Raw genomic sequence first — 21,454 nt, 5'->3', positions numbered from 1 at the left:
TTGATTATCACTTGGAACCAAAACTAAGGCTGACTCCAGAAAACCTCCCCGAAAAACCTGCTCCCAGAGAGAACGTTCATATATTATAAAAAAGAAGAGAAGACCACATCATGCAGCAAATATAGTGGTAATACTGTTATCAGACCTCAAATACCCTTATAATTCTACTTATTGCAAAATGCTGATTTAGTCTTTACCATGTATTCCAGGTTAAGTGTATCCCAAGAAGGTATGTAATTCATCTAAAAACCTTAAAAATGGGATAGACATTAGCATCAATGGTTTTACACCTTTCTACCTGGTGGAAAGGAGGCTCACATAGATAAGAGGTTATCAGTTGTTTTGAGAATCTTTTTTTTTTAAAGTTCTTTTTTGGCCTTTATACTTCTTCCATCTGTGCTCTACTTACCAGCAAAAATCTAACTGTTCCAATAAAAATTCATATTGGCAAGTTAGCTAAAAATTTTGATGGAAACTTATATTCCCCCTCTAAAGAGCAATCTATGGAGAAAGAACTTAGGACTTAAGAAACCTAAATCTTATTTAAAAGGATTAATAAAGCATTTTAAGGGTCACAAAGTACTTTGCATATAATATCTCATTTGAACCTCATAATTTTGTGAGGTAGGTATTATTATTATCCCCATTTTACAGCTGGGGAAACGGAGACTGAGTAGTTAAATGACTTGTCCAGGGCTACAGAGCTAATTATTATATAAATTAGGATTCACACTCAGGTCTTCCCTCTTCAAAGTCCAGTGTGCTATCCACCATTTCCTATTTTGTCAGAAAGAATTTGGCTTCAAATTTTCTTATCATTTTCATCAGATTTTTTTTTTATTTATGATTTCTAAATATTGATTTCCTACTGTTTCAGTCAAATTTTAATCAATAATGATATAAAAAAAGTTTATGTGACTAAATAATCAGAATAATGAAATAAAAAGAACTTTTCTGTTACTTCTTGGAAAGGCTTCCCATTACTACTTTGTGTAAGAATTAATAATAGCTAACATTTTATACAGCGTCAAACATTGTGCTATTCGAGGTACAATTATTATCTTACTTGATTCTAACAACAACAACCCTGGGAAGCTGTCAGTTATTCTGATTTCAACTCTGGGATTCTGGTATTATTGTCCTTATTTTACAGAGGAGAAAAACTGAACAAAATAAGCTCCTCAGGATCACAGAACTAGTATAAATGTCAGGCGCTATATCTGAACCCAGATTTTTTTTTTTTTTTTTTTTGCATTGTAGCCCAGCGCTCTACGCACAGCGTCACCAGATGAATCGGGTTATTTTTCAGGGACTTAAAAATAGCCCCGCGCCCCGCCTCCTTCCCGGAGCACAGGTCTCAGGAAGCACGTGGGCGGGGTGGCGGCTAGAAACCACGCCTCCACTTCCCTTCACCAGCCCCGCCCTTTTCCGCCAAGCTTTTCCCAAACCCCTCCTTCGCCCAGGATGCACCTGGTTGAAAACAAAGTCCCACGTGACTGGCTGTGCTCTGAGGCCATCATGGCGTCTCCCAGTGGGAAAGGATCCCGGGCGTTTGAGGCTCCCGGTTGTGGCTGCCGGCCTCCCTCCCGGGACCTGGTGGATTCGGTGGAGGATGCGGAGGGCTTGTACGTGGCCGTTGAACGGTGTCCTCTGTGCAATACCACCCGCCGGCGGCTGACCTGCGCGAAGTGCGTCCAGACCGGCGACTTCGTTTTCTTCGACGGCCGGGACGGGGAAAGGTAGCGATCGCCGCTGCGGCGGCCTCAGAGGCGCCCATTGTTTTCAACCGGAGTTTGCTCTCTATCCATCCCACCCCCCAACCCCAGCTAACTACAACCCTGATCATTTCCCATTCTCCCCACTCTTCACGAAGCGCTAAGGTCGGGGAGGGAGGGATGATGTGAGTACCTCTGTATGTGTGGTAGGGGTGTGTGTGTGTGTGTTTGTGTAGATGTGTGTATCCGTCCCCGGGCTGGTTGTGTAGGCTTGTGTTCTCCACCTTTCCAACCCGTGCTGCTGAGTTAAGTTAAAGGCCACGCATTCCACTCCTCTTCGCGTGGACAGTTTTGGCTGGGACTTCTGTAAGCACCCAGAGGTCAGGGTTAGAGCTTTTCTGGGGAGGTCCTCCTTATCTCGTGACCTGCTGAATTGGACTCCTTGTGGACTTTTAAGTGTTCCTATTCAAATACTTCTCTTTCCTCCTCACTCCACCGCCCTCCCTTGTCTTGAAGCTTTTTCCAGATTTCTTCCCTACAAAAAGATTAGAATTGTTGGCGGCAGAATTTCTGAGCTTAGTTGGGGATAAGTGACCCAGGTGAGGCAACGTAAACAACATAAACTAGAAATCCAGATCGATAGTGTATGAACTATGGTGGTTTTCTGTCTTTTATTTATACAAATTCCTTTGGACATATATGCTTTTTAGCCCACTAAAATAGTAGTCTACAAATATTGATCAATTAAAAATATAAAGCCTGTACCCCTATATATGAAAAAGTGGCACCGTGTATTTCAGATGTTAGACCTTGAACTGAAATTTTAATGCTGCCTCAGACTCGGATTAGTTGTATGATCCTGAGCAAGTCACTTGCAAGTCACTTCCACAGGCCTCATTCTCTCATCTGTAAAATGGGATTAAATATAGCATCTGGTTTGTTGTGCAAGAGTTAACAGGTAAAATACTTCCAAATATCTTGGTACTATATAAATGCCAGCAGTTAATTTTTTTTATCAATTATATTCATGTGCTGTTGTACTAACATAGTAAAGCATGTTTTAAAACTTTTTAAAAAATAAGATGAATATCAAACTACATGTAAAATATTTTTTGTTATGTGAGAACAAAGTTTTTAAAAATATTTTTAAGGTGAGCATTTTTATGTGACATACATGTAATTTTTTTATTATAAAAGCTTAGCTTTTAAGCTTGCTAATTGTTTTGGCTTCATGGTGTCATGAACTAATTTATCAAGTCACAATGCACCCTTAAAAAGTGTTTTTTATTAGTGACTAGAATTAAATCCATATTTTGAATCCTCTTAGTGACTTTTGTTTTATTTTTTTATCTGACTTCTTATCAGACCTGATTAGATCATTTTCAGTCTATAATATGATTTAACAGAGCTATTAAAAAAAGGATTAGAAGTGTCTGTTCTTCCATTTGCTTTTTTACAGTTTATGCTTGTATTATTATCCTCTTCCAGTGTCCCTTTGGAATATTTCTGAGGTGGGTTTTTTTTTGGTTTGTTTTTTAAGGAAGCTTAATACTAGATAATACATGCCGTAAGACCACTTAACCAAGTACACACAAACCAAATACATTGCAGTACACTAAAGGTAATGAACAGGTTAGGTTATCACTGACATTTCTGAGTCATGAAATTTCTACTCTTCCTTCATGTGAGTTACCTTGTCTTGTCTCTGATTGTTTGACATCCTGACTGAATGAAAGTACCACTGTAAAGTTTAATGTATTTATTTTTACTAAATCAGAGTATAAATAGGTCTAGTATTTTCTTCCTTTCTCTACTCCATTAAGTTTATGTACCACACTTTGGAGACTAATGTGCTAAGATCCTACAAACCTTTTTGAAGACAGTGGAAGAAATTTGGCTAGTATATAAAGTGACTTTTATTTGGCATCTAAAATGCTAGTGGAATCTCTTCTGGTTCCTTATATTCCTTTGATATTGGTTAAATTCAGGCCATTCAGTCAGTCAGCAAACATTAAGATCCAGCTATGTTCCAAGTAATATACTAGGTACTAGGATCAAGGAGCTTATATTCTGCAGAGGGATGTATAAGTATTTAAAAGTATTTGAAAAATTAATACAAAAGAAATACAGAATACATTAGAAAAGAGGGCACTAGAAGTTGAGAGTAAAGAAAAACTTTTTAAAGGGAGGTGACACAGAAGAGTACTGGGGGGTCCTGAATTCAAATCCTGCCTCAAGCACTAGCTGTGTAATCCTCTACAGGTTGTTTAACTCTCATTTAACTCTTTTAACACTTAACTCTTCCCTCAGTTTCCTCATCTGTAAAATGACTGGAGAAGGAAATGGCAAACCATCCTAGTGTCTTTGCCAAGAAAATCCCCCAAAGAGTTATAGAGTTGAACATGACTGAACAACAATATACATTAGGTGCTACTTGAGTTGCCTCGTAAAAGAAGAGAGATTCCAAGTGACAGGTGAGGATGAGGTTAATAGGCCAGTCTTGCTGAACCATTGAATTGGGAATGGGAGTAATTTTTGATGAAGCTGAAAATATAGGTTGTGAAGGGTTTTAAAAGCCAACTGTTTATATTTTATCCTTGAGGTAACATGGTGCTGTTGTAGTTTCTATCAGGCAACAAAATGTATAGTCAGATTTGTCTTTGAGGAAAATCAATTGATCATCTCTCTGAAGAATGAATTAGACAAAGAGACTTGAGATAAGGATACCAATTAGGAGACCATTGCAATAAACTAGGAAAAGAATGAAAAGTCTCAGTTGGGATTATATGAATAGGTAGAAGGGATTGGAACCAAAGGTATTGTTGGGGTAATAATGGCAAGATTTGCCAACTGATAGGGATGTGTACAGGGAGAAACATTAGGAATCAAGGAAGACACTAAAGTTGAAACCTGGAAGACAGGAAGAATGGTGGTGTCTTTGAACAAAAGAGAGAAGTTTAGAAAGGGTAAGGATTATGATGGAAAATGAAATGAGTTCAGTTTTGGATAGGTGGGAGAATATCTTTCTGATAAAAATGGAAAAGACAGCATGATGTGACCATTTTTTGGTGAATTGCTACGCATTTATTTCATAGCATAATCAGCAATAGCTAGAGTAATTCAGACTATAAAAACAGCTTTGAAGAGCACTGTCTATTTAAAAGAATAAATTCTTTCATTAAAATATTGTAATGGTTATGGGACAATGTTGAGTAATAGAATGTGTAACAGTATGAAATTGTTTAAAGTTTGTAAACATGCTTTTCTTTTCTGCTTAAATTAAATTAAATTACTTTGAAATTTCCCTGGCAGGTACAGTGTGACCATAAAGTAATATCATTGACTTCAAGTGACTTACTAAAGCAAATATCATCCTTATTAGGTAAAAGTAATGAAAATTTTAAGACAGAGGTGACATTTCCTTGCTTTCAACCTGAGAAACTGGATTTTAAAAAAAGTTCTATTAAAAAATACACATTAAGCACCTAGTTTGTGCAAAGTATTATGCTAAGTAAGTGCTGTTAATACATAAATAGCAATAATAATAATTGCAGCAAATTTTACATAGTACTTTTAAGTTTACAAAATACTTTACCTATATTTTATGAAAGATAACACAATCCTGACCCTTCAGAGATTGATGGCCTAATATAATAAACTAGACTTTTAAAAAATCTGTTTATATATGTTTTACAGTGGAGATCTTTTACCATCATGTTATGTTCTAAAAAGTGCAGGAAATGGGTGAAGAAAGTTGTCAATTTGACAAGATGTCTGTGTCAAATTAAGTTGAACCCAAAGTGTTTGAGAGAAATCCACTTGATACTCATATAAATTAATGAGCAGTTAATATTTTACTGTCAGAAGTAATGCAATCTAGTGAATATGGAGATACTCTTGCTGCAATAAAAACTTCCATGGAAAGAATTCCAGGGTTTAAAATTTTTTTTAGATTTTTATTTATTGTGGTGTTTCCTGTTAGAATAAAACAATTTAGTATCTTATATTTTCATGGTTCATTCTACCCTGGCCATTTTTCCTGTGTTTTTCTGAAATGGAGCTAAGTTTCATTTCCTAAGAACATTGAGATAATCCAGAAATAAAAGAGTATGGAAAATGCTGACTTCACTCTGCTGGAAATTTGAGTTTTGAAGATAGGTACATGGTAGATCGTATTCCTGATGAGGAAAAAAAAAATCTAGAATTATATTTCTTTTTCATTACAAGGAACCAGATTGTCCTAATATTCTCTTTTTAAAATAATTTTTAAAAAAAATTTTTTATCTGTCCATCCCCTTTTGAGAATACACACACACACACACACACACACACACACACACACACACACACACACAACTGGATACAGAAATATATTATACTCAATAGGGAAATAGTAAGGAATGGGAAGAAATGGCTATTAGAGAGAAAGTAGATTAAGGGAAGAATTAGTCCTAAGAAAAACATACTCTTTTTAAAAAAAATTATAACTTTTTATTGACAGAACATATGCACAGGTAATTTTTTACAGCATTATCCCTTGTACTCACTTATGTTCCGACTTTTCCCTTTCGTCCCTCCACCCCCTTCCCTAGGTGGCAGGCAATCTTATATATGTTAACTGTGTTACAGTATATCCTAGATACAATATATGTATGCAGAACCGTACAGTTCTCTTGTTGCACAAGAAGAATTGGATTCAGAAAGTAAAAAATAACCTGGGAAGAAAAACAAAAATGCAACTAGTCCACATTCATTTCCCAGTACTCCTTCTCTGGGTGTAGCTGATTCTGTCCATCATTGATCAATTGGAATTGAATTAGATCTTCTCTTTGTGGAGGATATCCACTTCCATCAGAATACATCCTCATACATTATTGTTGTTAAAGTATATAATGATCTCCTGGTTCTGCTCATTTCACTAAGCATCAGTTAATGTAATTCTTTCCAAGCCTCTCTGTATTCACCTTGCTGGTCATTTAAGAAAAACATACTCTAAGGATGTTTAAAATATTCAATAAGTATTTCAAGTATCAGCTGCTCCCCTTTCTCCCTTTATTTGCATAAACATCTACTTGTAAATTCTTACGTGTAATAATTTACCCAATTTACCCTAATGTTCCTTTTTCTTTCCTCCTCCCTCCTCCAGATATTCTGGTTTCTCTTTCCATTCTTCTCTCTCAATGTTATAGAAGGCATAACAGAACCATTACCAGAATTTGTCTAGTTAGATCAGATGATTTTAACAGTCAGTAGAGCTTTATTAAGCTTCAAGCCCTGTGCGAAGTGCAGAGAATACAAAAAGAGACAAAAGATAGTCCCTGCTTTAAAGGAGCTTACATTATAATGAGAGAGACAACATGAAAACAAATATTTATAAAGAAAGCTATATACAGGATAAATAGGGAATATAATTAGGTACTAGAATTAAGAGGCATTGGGGAAAGTTACCAGTAAAAGGATGTTAGTTGTGACTTAAAGGAAGCTAAGGAGGTCAGTCTTGAGCATCTCTGTCACCAAATAACCAAAATAGGAATTTCAAAGGATACCAGGTCTGTTCCTGGAACTGATTTATAGGCGACCAAGTTGCCAATTGGTACCTATTTCCATTGGCTCCTCTTTATGGACCTCTTTTTTGCCCTAGTGGACAGACTGTCCTTGCTTTACCTACTCTAGGTAATCCTCAGCGAAATCCTGGCCAAACTCTGCAGATCTCCCTGATGGCAGTGTCCAAAGACTTAATTATATCTCCTTGTGTCAACCTAAGCTGGAAATAGAATTTATCATAAGACTTTCTTAGATTTCCTGAGCAAAATTTGGGTTAATGCATTTTCTTTTTTTTCTTTCTTTCTTTCTTTTTTTTTTTTTTTTTTTTGGCTAAAGAAATTGGGGTTAAATGACTTGTCTAGGGTCACACAGCTAGGAAGTGTTAAGTGTCTGAGGCCAGATTTGAGCTCAGGTCCTCCTGACTTCAAGACTGATACTCTATCCACTGTGCCAACTAGCTGGGGTTAATTCATTTTCTAGATCTGTTTGGAAGAGGAGTTGGGTTTTGGAGGGTTTTTTTGGTTGGTTGGTTTGATTTTTTAGGGTGGGGAGCTTGTGCTTGTACTCCACTGTTTTAGATCTCCCCTTGCCATAGCAGTCTTTTTCAACTGTGTTTGCTTTGACCTTCTAAAATAGTAGGACATGTCTTAAGTAAATTGGTTATTTGGTCTGTTGATAACTTTAATTTTCCTTATTTATTTGGGCCTTTTTTTTTTTTTTTTTTTTTTGAATCCCAAATTCACTTCTTTCCACATGTACTGAGGTCAGCAATATATCAGTTATATATGTAAAATCATGTAAAATATATTTCCCAAAAAAATTAAAAAGCAAAACAAAGAAAGTGAGAAAATTATATTGCAGTTTGCACTTGGAGTTTGTCTATTCTCCTTCTAGAAGTGGATAGCATTTTTCATTATGATCCTTTTTTATGTTAGTTCACTATGTTATCAGAGTAGCAAAGTCCATTACAACATTGCTGTTACCATGCACAGTGATTTCCCAGTTCTTCGTATTTCATTTTGCTTCAGTTCAGGTCTTACCATATTTTTCTAAAACCATTTTCCTCATCATTTCTTATAGCAAAGGTATTTCATCACAGTTTCCATCACAATTTCCAATTTGTTGTCACAAGTAACTTAAAAAAAAAGTTTTATTGGTTTTTAAAAAATAGTAATGCTGACATTTGTTAGTAATATCATTCTTTTCTAAAAGAATCTCTCTAGTAATAAAGTACAATTAAATAAAATACACTGACATTAATCAGAGCTGACAACATATACCTTATTCTGCACCTAAATTTCACCATCTTTCACAGAGTTCAGAATCTGAGAGAAGGAAGGTATATCTCATTATTCATATTTCTTAGATCAGGATTTGTCTGCTTTAATTTGAATTTTTAAGTCTTTTAGTGCTATTTTCTTTTACATTATTTTGTTCATTTAATTATACGCTTCTTCTCCCTTTCCCCCCTCATTCTCTGATTCATGAACCCTATAATTATCTGCTCTTTCTCTAGTTTCAGTATTCCTCATGTATAATCAAAACTTCCAAGATATCTTAGCCATTTTAGGCTCTTCCTTGTGGATAGTTTCTGCCTCTGCCATGTAGGGTCTTTTCCTGAGAATTTCTTTTCCATTTTCCCCCATTCCCAGAAGAATGTAAGAGAGGACACTGCACCTACACCATAATAGGGTCCCTCCTGGACCACCAGGACTAGTCCCGCCTGATCTTTGCCCTAACCTGGGTTACCTCAGAAGTTTTTTGGGTCCATGTTCACCCCCTCCCCCAGATACCTTTGCCTCCAGGTGTTTCCACTCCCACACCTCTCATAGGACAAGTGGACAAGTGATCTTGTCAAGCACCATCTTCCACACCATGCTCAGCATAAGGTTCCCACCTCCTTTCACAGGTCATCTCTCTTTACCCACAAGAGTAGTCATTATTAGAACTCTCTTCCACCACCAAAGCAAGGTCTTCTTTCCCCTTCCTTTTCAGTCTTATCCCACTCCTCATCATCCATTTTTATGTAGGCTCTTTTTTAGATAATAAGAAGGTTACTGCATTCCCTGCATTGCATCAGTTTGACCCCAGTACATTATATATATCACATACTCTGTAAACTTCTATTCTTCTCCCCTTCTCCCATTTTATGTACTCTCATGTTGTAATATAATCTCACCAAAATTTTTTGATTCATCTGTAGGCAAGTTGTTGTGTACACAGTGCCCAAGACTGAACTGTTCACTATTATCTTATATTAGACTTCCTTCTTCAACTGTTTTTTTGTAGAAGTTTTTTTTTTTTGCAATAAGTTTGTGGCTGTTAGGGTCCTTGTCTACCACATCTGTTCATTCCTCCTACATTTTTGTTGTTTAGGGTGCTTGAGAAGCAAATAAATTCTGACTGGGGCGGGGGGGGGGGGGAGGAGTGCAAAATACTTCTTTATTATTGAACATTTATCTTTTTAAATTTAATGTTACATTCAGATTTTCAGGGTAAGTCATCCTGGGCTGCATGCTAAGCTCCATTGCTTTTCAGAAAATGATGTGCTATTTTCCTTTGTTTTTTGGTGGGCTCAGGATAATCTTGTATCGAGTTTCCTTAATTTTGTTTTATGAAGGTTTTTCTCTTGATTATTTGCAAAACTTGCTTTTTTAATTGAATTGTTCAATGTAACCACTCTGTGTCTTGGAGTTTCTACCCTTAGTTTTTTTGTTTGTTTTCTGAAAGTGATCTGTGAATTTTTTCAATTGGAATTTCATTTTCTATGTTCACAAGTTCTTAGTAGTGCTCTTTATTGTGGTGTTAAGGTTTTTTTTGACTTGTATTCATCCCAGAAACCTATGCCTTAAGTTGTTTCTACGCATCCTGTTTTGAAGATCAGTATCTTTTGCTTTCATAGTGAGAAAATTAAAGTTGTGTTTTGCTTTTCTATATTTCTTACTCCCAGCATATCCTCTCTTTTGTTTCTTTGGTGAGACTTGCCATTTCAGATTCTAGTTTTTCTATTTTGCCCATTATTGTTGCTGTGCAGAGCATCAATTCTGATCTTAGAATTCTGATTTCTCTCTTGAACTACTCAGGTTTGTTGTATTATGGTTCCATGGCCTCCTCACATTCCATAGAATCTATTATCTTTGTTTTACAAAATTTACTTACAGATGCCTGAACCCATTTAGTACATATATATATGGAGGGCACATTTCTATCTCATTTTCCCTGTTAACTTATCTGTTTATGTTCAAACAGGCAGTAACTGACAAAACTGTGATCTTGCAGGAAGTAGAGAGGTTCCTGGAGGCATGATGAAGTCCAACAGAGTGCAGTCTGATGGGGAATGTTTATAATTTGCATAATTTTGCAGACCCTATCATGCCTATCTTATTGTTCTTTATAATCTTTTTAATATGTTGTTATAGACTGCTAATATTTGCTAATATTTTAGTATCAGTCTTAATTAGTAATATTACTCTATAGGTTACTTTCTCTGCTTTGTCTTTAGTGTGGACAATAGTTTCACATTTCTTAAATTCTGGTAGGAATACTTTCCCCTTTTTTTGACAGTTTATTTTATATTGAAGTTAATTGTTGAATGTTTCAAAGAATTCTTCTGTAAATTCATAAGTGCCTAAGGTTTTTTTCTTTAAGCATTCCTTTATAACTTATTCAAATTCTTTTTTCTGAGATTTGGCAATGTCAATTCTCGATTTCTTGCATTTTTAATCTAGTTATTTTCTTTTTGTATATAATGCTGTATAAATTACTTTTGGGACAAGCAAAAATTTCCAGTCTGAAAATGTTCTGGGTTATCAGTGGTCACGAATTCTTGTTTCTGTTGATATTAGGCTGACATAGAATATCTTACCTTGACCAGATGAAAACAGATTGAACTATTTTCCCCTTTTTAGTTGAGATTCAGGGTAGAGACACAGGAGTCCTGTGTCACTAAGTGATTTTAGGCAAGTTGTTTCATTCCCTTGGACTTTGGTTTCATCATTAAAATGTGGAAGTTGAATTAAAGGCCTTTTAAAAGCCTTCAAGCATTACAGATTCTGTGAGGTATAGGACTACATTAGTTGAATATTAATTTTGCCATGCAAATGCATTTTATTGCTATTTTTTGAGGCAATTCTGTAGTTTTTAAGAATGGCCCTTACTCCAAGGAAATATGAAAAGTTCTAGCTCTTAAATTGGAATACAGTCTGTGATGACTAGTGCTGATGATGTGGGGAATTAGACCTTTCAAGGATCAAACAGTCCCACAATGAAACAATATTAATTGTACCAAAGTGCAAAAGAGTGACCAAAAATGAAAAATTATTGCAAGAGCTCTTAAGTTCTTGGTACAAGGAACAATCTTCAGAGGAATCTTGCTTCTGGAAGAATTATTCCTGTTTCCTGTAGAGATGGGCTTAGATGGCATGAATTTGGAAGAGCTGAGAAGAAAACCATTTAAAAACAAACATAGGTATATTAATCATTACTATGAAGAAAAGACTTTTGCTATGGGCAAGGCAACACAAAACTGAAGTAGTGAATATTGATAAAAAGGAATTTTTAGATTAAATTCTCCTTGGCATTCAAGGCTGTCCCAGTACTACTTCAAAAGAGCAACTGGGTCTGTAAAATTTGGCTATGTATTTTCATTAGATCCCTTTCATTGGATATGTATGTGGCAGTAAAATACTGCCCCAAAAGCCTCAAGGATTTTTTTCTTTTTATTTCTACTAGGACCAAAAGTCTTATTTCCATTGAAGAGTTGGTGAACTCTAATAACTATATTGATAATATTGAGAAGCATAATTATTTGAGAATTATGGAAATTCCTAAATGATGATGGCATATGCTTACAGTATGGCTTTATATCATATCAGTGTGAAAAACTAAGAAATTCATACAGGAGGTGGATATAAACGTGCTTCAATGCCGTCTTGGAATTCAAAAGATTAAATCCCATTAAAAAGCTACAGACAGCTTTTTTTAATGGGATTTAATCTTTTCAATTCCAACGCTATTGAATTATGTTTATAAGCAAAGTTAGGTTTTTTAAAATTGATTCAAAAGTACCTGAGGAAATATATGGTTTGATGAATTAAAAAAAGAATACATGTCAAAATCTTGTGAACTCAATACCAGATCATGAAAAATAAGAGAGTGCAACACAAGGAGAATACATTGCATTTTAAAAAGTTTTTTAAATGTATAAAAAGATGTAAAATTTACTAAATTATTTTATTCTGTTATCTTGATTTATACACTGCTGTAGGTTATCAGTTTTGTTGGAATAGTTTAAACAAAATAATTGTTAATATCTGTGGCTAATTTAAAAAAATTTATTTTAGCAATTTTTTCAGATTAACTATTTTATCAATATAAATTATTAGTTCATTCTTAATTCAGTGAGTTTTTTGATTTGTTGGTTTTCTAGTATTTTAGTTGTATTCCATTTCACTGATCTTTCTCTCGTTGATAAAAATGTTTGGAGAGAGAAAATTTCCCTTAATAACTGTTTGACTCCATCCTAAAAGTTTTGGTTTACTCTTTCATCATTTCCTTTTTTGTTTTTGTTTTTGGTGAAATTGTTGCCAGAAAGAAGCACATTGAGTTCACCAACTAGTAATGTTTATTTTTTCCTGTTATTTTGATTAAATATTTCCATAAGTACTTAGATGCTATTTCTTGGTGCCCTTTATTTTTTATCTAAAGTAAATGATAACTTATTTAAAGTAATTGATAATGATCTTTTTATGCTTGGGGGCCTTGAAGCATAATGTTTTTCTGCTAATCTCTTTTAATTCTAATTTAATTAATCTCTAATAATTTAATTTTAATTTAAATAATCTGCTAACTCTATTTAATCACAACTTTATTGTGTTGCCTTATCTAAAATTATAGGTTAATAGATTTAAAACTGGAGGGGATCCTATAGGTCACCAAATTAGGAGGAACTGATTCGGAGTGGTTAAGTGACTTGCTCAGGCTCACATAACTATTTAGTGTCTGAAGAGTCCATCATCCTATTCACTGTACCATATTGCTTTTCTTGCTTTTCATCTGGAGGGAAGGGTTGGAATTGGCTCAGGCCTAGCAATCTCAGAATATGCTGAGATGGAGAGCAGTCCACAGGATTAGACAGGGGAACTCTGGCTCAGGACTAGTGGTTCAGGAATCTGGCAATTTTTTTTTTTTAATTCATCTGCAGCATACTAAATTCTTTCCTGGTACTTTCTTTTTATCCTGTGTTAGTCTTTGTTTAAGTCATGAGTAAATGGAGGAGTAAAAAGGCATTTAAGCTAAATGTGCTAAGCATCCTAGGAGCTAACTAGACAATCCTTGAGGGGACTCAAGGCAATCAAATATTAATAAAGACAACACATGAAGTAAGAAGTAGTGGCAGGTGGAAGGAAAATGTCCAGGAAATTGGTAGTAGCCTAGGCTCTGTGCAAGAAAATGCAAATGTTCATTTATAAATCTCCAGGATCCCAGGGGTAGGAGAAAGATGGCTAGATTTGGAAATGACCAAAAACTGTATTGAAAGGACCAAAAGCTGTATTTCTTGTAAATAACATGGTTTGATTTTGCTTTCTAATCCATTTTGCTGCCTTCTCATTTCATGGTTATGGTTGTTGTAAGAACGCCACTGACTCATCGATTGCAGGAAAAATTTATTTTACATTTTTGCAAGAATAGATGCCATGTCCAAAAATAGCATTTTATTTCCTGTCCTGAAGCACAGTTCCCCCTCCCCTTGACACGGTGCTAGTGGTAGTAGAGAGGTGTGAGAATTGAGGTAGGGAATCCCTTCTGGTTGGCACAGGTCCAATATGAAAGAATTCAAACCCAAAATCTGAGGCAAAAGGGAATTTTTATTGGCAATGAGAAGCCAGCTTTGCTAGGAAGACATAGACTTCTTAGTGGAAAGGTCCTGTCAGAAAAAATGGCAAAGGTTAACACTGAGAAGAGAATATCTTCACAGTGGACAAGAATCCTGGCAGGCAGCTTGAGCAAGAATCCTGGCAGGTAGCTGTGCCAAGAAGAAAGCAAAGCAAATTCCTGTTTCGAAGATTTGAAGTTCAGAGTTGTCTTTTATTAGGGGTCTGAAGCCAGAGCTTCCACTCAAAATTGAATGAGAATTCCTCAATGTTGTCAATGCCCCAGGCCTAGATTTCCAGTTGAAAAGAGAATACTTATCTTGGAATTTTAAACCACTCAATAGGAATATCAGGCCCAGATCTCCAACTGAATGAGACCACTTAAGTTTGAGCTACTGGGAGTAGTACTGGGCTAATTCAACTCAATAGATTTCCAAGTGAATGAAACCATTTATCTTGATTGCCTGAGGGCGGGCCTCTCCCAAAGGAGAATTTCTCAGAATTAATTCTCATTGCTTTCCCCCAAAAGTCAAGGGGGACACAATTTGTATCACCCTGATTCTCCACTAATTGGATGTTACAGAAGTTACATGACATGAATCTCCACCTCTTATTATATAGCCAATCCCTACCTAATCTGAAGGAGCTTCCATTCCAGAAGGGGGAAGGTAATAGGAGGGCTGAGGACAAAGAACAAAAGATTATTTTCAAATCTCAAGTCACCATCCTTCATTACCGAAGTCACTGCCCCCAAGAAGTGTACCTAATCTTCACTCTTGATTATTCCTTGATATCCTTGAGGGTTTCAATTTTCTAATTTATGTTTCTTTTCTCCCAATTTTTATAACTAGAAATCAAATAAATAAATGCATGTCTATTTTCTTACAACTGTCATTTGTGCATTTCCCTTCATCATAACCTCTTAAAACTTTTTTTTTCTTTTTTAGCTTTTGTTCTTCTTTATAAAAGGTGATAAAAGAGAAGAAATATTCACAAACTATATAATGACATAGTTTATTCCAATTTCTCAGTACCTTCTCTTCTGAATTAGCCCAGACCCCAATTTTACTGGTTCTTGTACTTTGTGTTCTTTACTTTTTAAAGCTATCATGCCACATCTCTCCCCTCCTCACCCACCTTAAAGATTCAGTCTTTCAAGTTAAAGTTTGTTTTGCTTATGACTGTCATGCTGGAGAAACTGAGGCAGGGTAGAGATTAGAGAACAATTTAATATTTTATTTGAAAGGGAGAGATTTACTGGGATCAAAGTGGATTCATGGTTTGGTCCCAGGGCTGAATGAGACTCTCCAAGAATCCAGCAGTGAATGTCAGATACAAAATTCTTTTATAAGGTTACAAGAACAATGATATAATGGGGGAGGTACCTGGATGGGGATGACCTACTCAGGGGAGGAACCTAGGATGAAGATGACATAATGGAGGCAGGCACCTAGGATGATGTAATGGGGGAAGATACAGGAGAGGCTCCTGATAGTCTAATGATGTCTAAAATGGATAAAGGCCTTTGTCCCGTTAAACATTAAGAGGGAATGATTATAGCCTGAGAAATAAGATATAACATTAAGAGGGAATGGTTATAACCTGAGGCAGATTAACTGAATAGAACTATTAGGGAAACTGGGTCAGGACATTAAAAGAGAACTGTGGCACAACAATGACTATTCTTTTTTATCACTCTCCCTGTTCCTGGGAAAGGGGGAGTGTTTCTTAGTTGAATTTAAGGGGTTTCTGTAATAAATTTTCTATGTGTGTATTCAGCATTCTTTTATCTGGCCTGGTAATAGTGAAGTTCTTGAGCTATCTTCCCTTTCTTCATATAATATAATTAGGCAATCCAATTATGAGAAAGAACTTCTCCAATAAATTACTTTTTCTTTTTTCATTTCTTAAAACCAACCAAATGGGAGGATTCTGGGAAGATGGTGGAGTAGATTGTAAATTTCAGGCTCTTCAGATTTCCCCCACAAATAAAACAGATTTGCTCCTCAGAATGAACATAGACTGGTAAAAAATCTAGAAGATTGGAGCAGAACAGGGGGTCTTTCTGGTTCGATTCTAGTAGATCTGAAGAAAGCTCCAGTCTGGGAAATCAGCCCCTGTGAAGTGCTCCCAGTTAGCTCCACAGAAATATGTAGTGGGGAGCCTTGAGGCAAGTGGATGTTACTAGAGCCTCAACAGGAACCAAGAGACTTTCACATACTGACAGCTTGAGAAGTCAGGGATCTGAGTCCTGGAAGACTTGAGGGAATCTGAACCATGTGTGGATATATTCCTAGCTATGCTGCTGAGATGCAGTCCTCGGTGAGAAGGGACCCAGTGAGTGCAAAAATGGGGTAGAAATGGTGGTGACTTGTGGGCACTTGCAGGAGGGAGGAGATTTGGGGTTCTAGATCAAAAGGAGAAAGTCAGAGGTGAAGCCAGAGACACCATTCCCTCCCCACACCCCATTAGAAGTATTTACACTAACATCCCTTATTTAAAAAAAAAAAAAATTAATAGCAAAGAAGAAAGAACCCAACCATAGACACTTACTATGGGAAAGGGAAGAAGGGTTCATCTTCAGAGGACACTGAAGTAAAAAAAGCTTTCATCCCAAAGAGTAATGGGAAATGGTTCCCTGCCCAGAGAGAATTTATAGAAGAACTCAAAAAAAAAAAGGAATTTAAAAATTAAATGAGAGACATTGAGGAAAAGCTTTAAAAAAAATCCAAGAAAAACAGGAAATTATGAAAAAAAAGTTAACCAACTGGAAAAGGAGATACAGAATCTCAAAGATGAAAATAATTCTTTGAAAATTCCAGTTGGGCAAGAGAAAGCCAGTGAAGCTATGAAAGACCAAGAAATAACAAAACAGATTTTTTTTTTTAATGAGAAAATAGAACAGAATGTGAAATATAAGAAAAATGCCAGATCTAGAGAAGAGATCAAGAAGAGAAAATGTAAGAATCATTGGACTGCCTGAAAGTTGTGACAAAACAAAAGAACCTTGATACAAGAAATTTGTCCCAGAGTGATAGAACATGAGGGGAATGTAGAAATAGAAAAAAATCTACCAATTACCACTTCAGCAGGATTCTTTGAAAAGCACATGGGAATTTTATTGCCAAATCTTGAAACCCCTGGATCAAAAAAAAAAATTGCTATAAACAAAAAAAAAATTCAAATATGCTGGAGCTACAATTAGAATTGTACAATACTTAGCAGCCACAATAAAAGATCACAGGTCCTGGAATCACATCTACCAACAATCAACTAAACTGAGGCCAAAAATTTCATATCTAGTAAAATTATTAATAATTCTGAATGAGAAAAAAGGTGGACATTTAGTGAATTTGCTGATTTTCAGAATTTTCTGTCAACCAAATCAAAAAAATTAATTTCAAGGAATGCAACATGTACAAATTATTTACGGGGAAATGTATACCGAGTAGACATAGAGACATTAGAGGGGGGAGGTGGGCTGGTAGTTCTGAAAACCTATTCATATAGGAAATGAGTTAAATAGGCAACACTACAAAAATACCATGAAAGGTATAATACCCTCCAAAATCTATAAAGAAATGGGGTGGGGGACAGGGAAGAGAAAAGGGCAGGGAGGAGAGAGAAGTTAAGTAATAGCAAGGCAAGTTAAAGAGCAGAATCAAAGCAGAGTTAGCAAGAATAGGAAAGGGTGTGTTTGTGTGTGTGCACGTGTGTACCTATATATATGTACTCATGTATACCTAAATGTGTTTTAACTATAGCAACTCTTGGGGAGGGAGGATGAAAGAGGGGAAAAGGATAAAGTAAAAAAAAAAAAAAAGGCAAAAAACAAGTAATTTATAAGGAAATACAGAAAAGATGAACATTCATGAATATAATTTTTTCTACTAATATATACATAAACACATATATACATATATATGTTCTCCTTTTGTTTTGCTTTGTAGTCATTCTGTTTTCCTTTTTTCTTACTGTTTTTTAAATAAAATCAATTTACTTTGTAAAAAAATGTTTTTAAACATTAAAAAATATATATATTTAAAAAACAATAACAGCCAAATGAACTCTTTCCCATCCTACCCCCCCAGTGACCTTTGGCTTTGTTAATTCTGTCATCTTTAAAGATCATGGGATTTTGAAGAGTTATTTTTATCAGTTCACCCCTTCTAGTAGCTCAGATATTTTCTTTCTATTGCCTCTTACGTTTGTATTTCCAAGATTATAATAAAACTCTCTGGTCTTTTCATTAGGAAGCTAGAGAGTCCTCTTCCATCAAAGATAACTTTTTTCCTCCATTGTATCATATTACAGGCAATGGATAGAGTATCTGGTTTCCTTACTCTTCAGTTCAAATCTTGCCTTAGACACTTAACTAGCAGTTCAACTCTAGACACTTCATTAATCCTTTTTACCTCAGTTTTCTCATGTGTCAAATGAACTGGAAAAGGAAATGGTAAACTACTCCTGTTTCTTCTTTCCCTCCTTCCCAAACCCCCCAGACCCAAATGGGGACCACAAAAAGTCGGACATGACTGAAAAATGACTGAATAACAATATAATATATGTTCTGTTTTTCCAGATGAGTTATGTTTTGTTATATAAGACACTTTTTGGAAAATCAAATTCCAAGATATTCTCTCATTTCTTTCTAGCTATTTTCCTATTAGTTACTTAGAGCAGTCTTTTTATGTAATAGTTTACCTTTTGAGAATTGGGAATATAAAAAATATTTTTAATAAAATTACTTTTTTTCAATCAGCAAAAATCTGCATTCTATCATCTACCCCAACTCAAAATTTTTATTTATCTTTTTAACATTAAAAAAAAGTTCCATTTTATTACTCCCTTACCCATTGAGAAGGTAAGAAATATAACCATTATACATGTAATATCCCAGTTGATAATGAAAAAATAAAAGCCATGTTACAAACATGTATGGTTGAGCAAAATCTCTGCATATCCTTCTCATCCCAGTGACTCTGAACTCCAATAGGTCATTATTCTAACCTCATTCCACACCCCCTACCACCCACTTCATGTGCCCGTCAACCCTCCCACCCCAATGTGATTTCATCCTTGCCTCTTCCATAGGCAAAAAAGTTTTCCTTTATTTAAAATCTCTTTCTCTTTCGCTCCTCCATCTCTTAGCTCATCCTGAAATCTGGCTCTCCCCAGTGACATAGCCTCTTTGGTCACCCTTTCCAGTACCTGCTGTACCTTCCCCTATTTTTCTCGGCCCACTAGTCAAGGCTGTGAAGTTAGCATACTCCTTACTTGCCATCGTCACTTCATGGTTCTCTCGTCCTCTTTCATTTAGCAATTTCTCTACCATTGAGGTTCATGCCATTCACGCATGCCATACAAACAGAATTCTGGGAGCAGTTGTTTATAGTCCCCCTGCCCCCAGATCATAGCCCTTCTTAAATGAGTTTGATGCCTGGGTTACAGTTTTTCTCTGCTTCACAACGCCTGCTCTCATACTAGGAGACTCCATTATACATACTAATTCTCCCTTAAATATCCTAACCATTTTGTTCCTTAACCTACTTTCATGAGTTACTCTTTCACCTCACCTCAGTCACATACAAAGGTGGCCATGTTATCAGTCTTTTTTTTTCTTTTTTTTTTATTATTATAGCTTTTTATTTACAAGATATATGCATGGGAAATTTTTCAGCATTGACAATTGCAAAACCTTTTGTTCCAATTTTTCCCCTCCTTCCCTCCACCCACTCCCCCAGATGACAGGTTGACCAATACATATTAATTATGTTAAAGTATAAGTTAAATACAATATATGTATACATGGCCATACAGCTATTTTGCTATACAAAAAGAATCAGACTTTGAAATAAGGTACAATTAACCTGTGAAGGAAATCAAAAATGCTGGCAGACAAAAATAGAGAGATTGGGAATTCTATGTAGTGGTTCATAGTCATCTCCCAGAGTTCTTTCGATGGGTGTAGTTGGTTCAATTCATTACTGCTCTTTTGGAACTGATTTGGTTCATCTTATTGTTGAAGAGGGCTATATCCATCAGAATTGATCATCATATAGTATTGTTATTGACATATATAATGATCTCCTGGTCCTGCTCATTTATTTCACTTAGTATCAGTTGATGTAAGTCTCTCCGGGCCTTTCTGAAATCATCCTGTTGGTCATTTCTTACCAAACAATAATATTCCATAATATTCATATACCACATTTTATTCAGCCATTCTCCAATTGATGGGCATCCACTTAGTTTCTGAGAGTTCTGAGTTTTTAATTTCTGGCCAATACAACAAGGGCTTCCACAAACATTCTTGTACATACAGGTCCCTTTCCCTTTAAAATCTCTTTGGGATATAAGCCCAGTACTAACACTGCTGGATCAAAGGGTATGCACAGTTTGATAACTTTTTGAGCATAGTTCTAAATCCATGCCCTCAGTCTTGCCACCACCCACAAAAGTACCTCTTCCATACTTAAAAAATTCTGAAATCCCCTTATCTTACCATAATCTATTGAATTTCACTTCCTGTTCTGCCTTCCTTACAAAACTTTATTTTTCATCTACAATGCCTTCATCCCTTAATTCTCTCCCTTCCTTACACTATTCCACTCTCCTTTTTTCCATATCTTAGTGAACCAGCTCCACTCTGCAGTGTCCCATCTTAAATCCCCAGCCCTTTTATCATATATTTCTGATTATGTCCCACCAAGTCTCAGCCATAGATCAGACCCATCTTTTATTGTCTTTTCTTCTGCTGAATGAAAATAGAGAAAATCACAGACCATTTCCACTGAATTCATTACGAAATTGTTACATAATTTCAACTGGGCCTTCACTGCTGCTAGGCAATACTACTATAGCTCCCTTATTGATTTACTCTCTGCAGCCCTTCCAACTGTTTCATTGCCCTCAAACCTCCCATGGCTCTACTCCCACCCCCGTCTTCACTCTCTTAGCTGAGAACTTTACCTCATATTTTACAGAAAAAAAAATTGAAGCCATTCACTGTGAACTCCCTCTTCTCTTGTCACTCAGATGCCCCTTCTCTCTCTCTCTCTTCCTTTACCTTTGTTTGACATGATGAACTCCTTGTTCCATCTTATCTCTTCCAACAGACTATCACCTCCATTTTTACTTAATTTCAATTTCTTTCTCTAAACCGGCTTATTTTCTGCTACCTACAACCATACCTATTCTCCCCTATTCTGAAAAACTCTCATTTGATCCTTCCTTCTCAGTTATCTATTGTCCTATTTCTCATCTGTCCTTTGTAGCTAAACTCTTTGAAAAGGCATCATAAGAAGGCCTTCACTTTCTCTC

The 21,454-nt window shown here is 35.8% G+C and overlaps 1 protein-coding gene across 1 annotated transcript in view; it reads left to right on the top strand.

Annotated features, from left to right (window-relative positions):
• Positions 1 to 1,491: 1,491 nt before the first annotated feature.
• ATG14 (autophagy related 14) overlaps positions 1,492 to 21,454 on the top strand; it is a 55,488-nt gene continuing 35,525 nt past the window's right edge. The window contains exon 1 of the mRNA XM_051977710.1: positions 1,492 to 1,739. Within this exon, the coding sequence (XP_051833670.1) occupies positions 1,519 to 1,739 (221 nt within the window). The 5' untranslated portion in view covers positions 1,492 to 1,518. The remainder of the gene's footprint in view (positions 1,740 to 21,454) is intronic.

Source organism: Antechinus flavipes, chromosome 2 (genome assembly GCF_016432865.1).
Source record: "Antechinus flavipes isolate AdamAnt ecotype Samford, QLD, Australia chromosome 2, AdamAnt_v2, whole genome shotgun sequence".
Classification (NCBI taxonomy): domain Eukaryota; kingdom Metazoa; phylum Chordata; class Mammalia; order Dasyuromorphia; family Dasyuridae; genus Antechinus; species Antechinus flavipes.
Note: the sequence above shows the minus strand (reverse complement) of the source record. Positions and strands in the feature narration are given on the sequence as shown.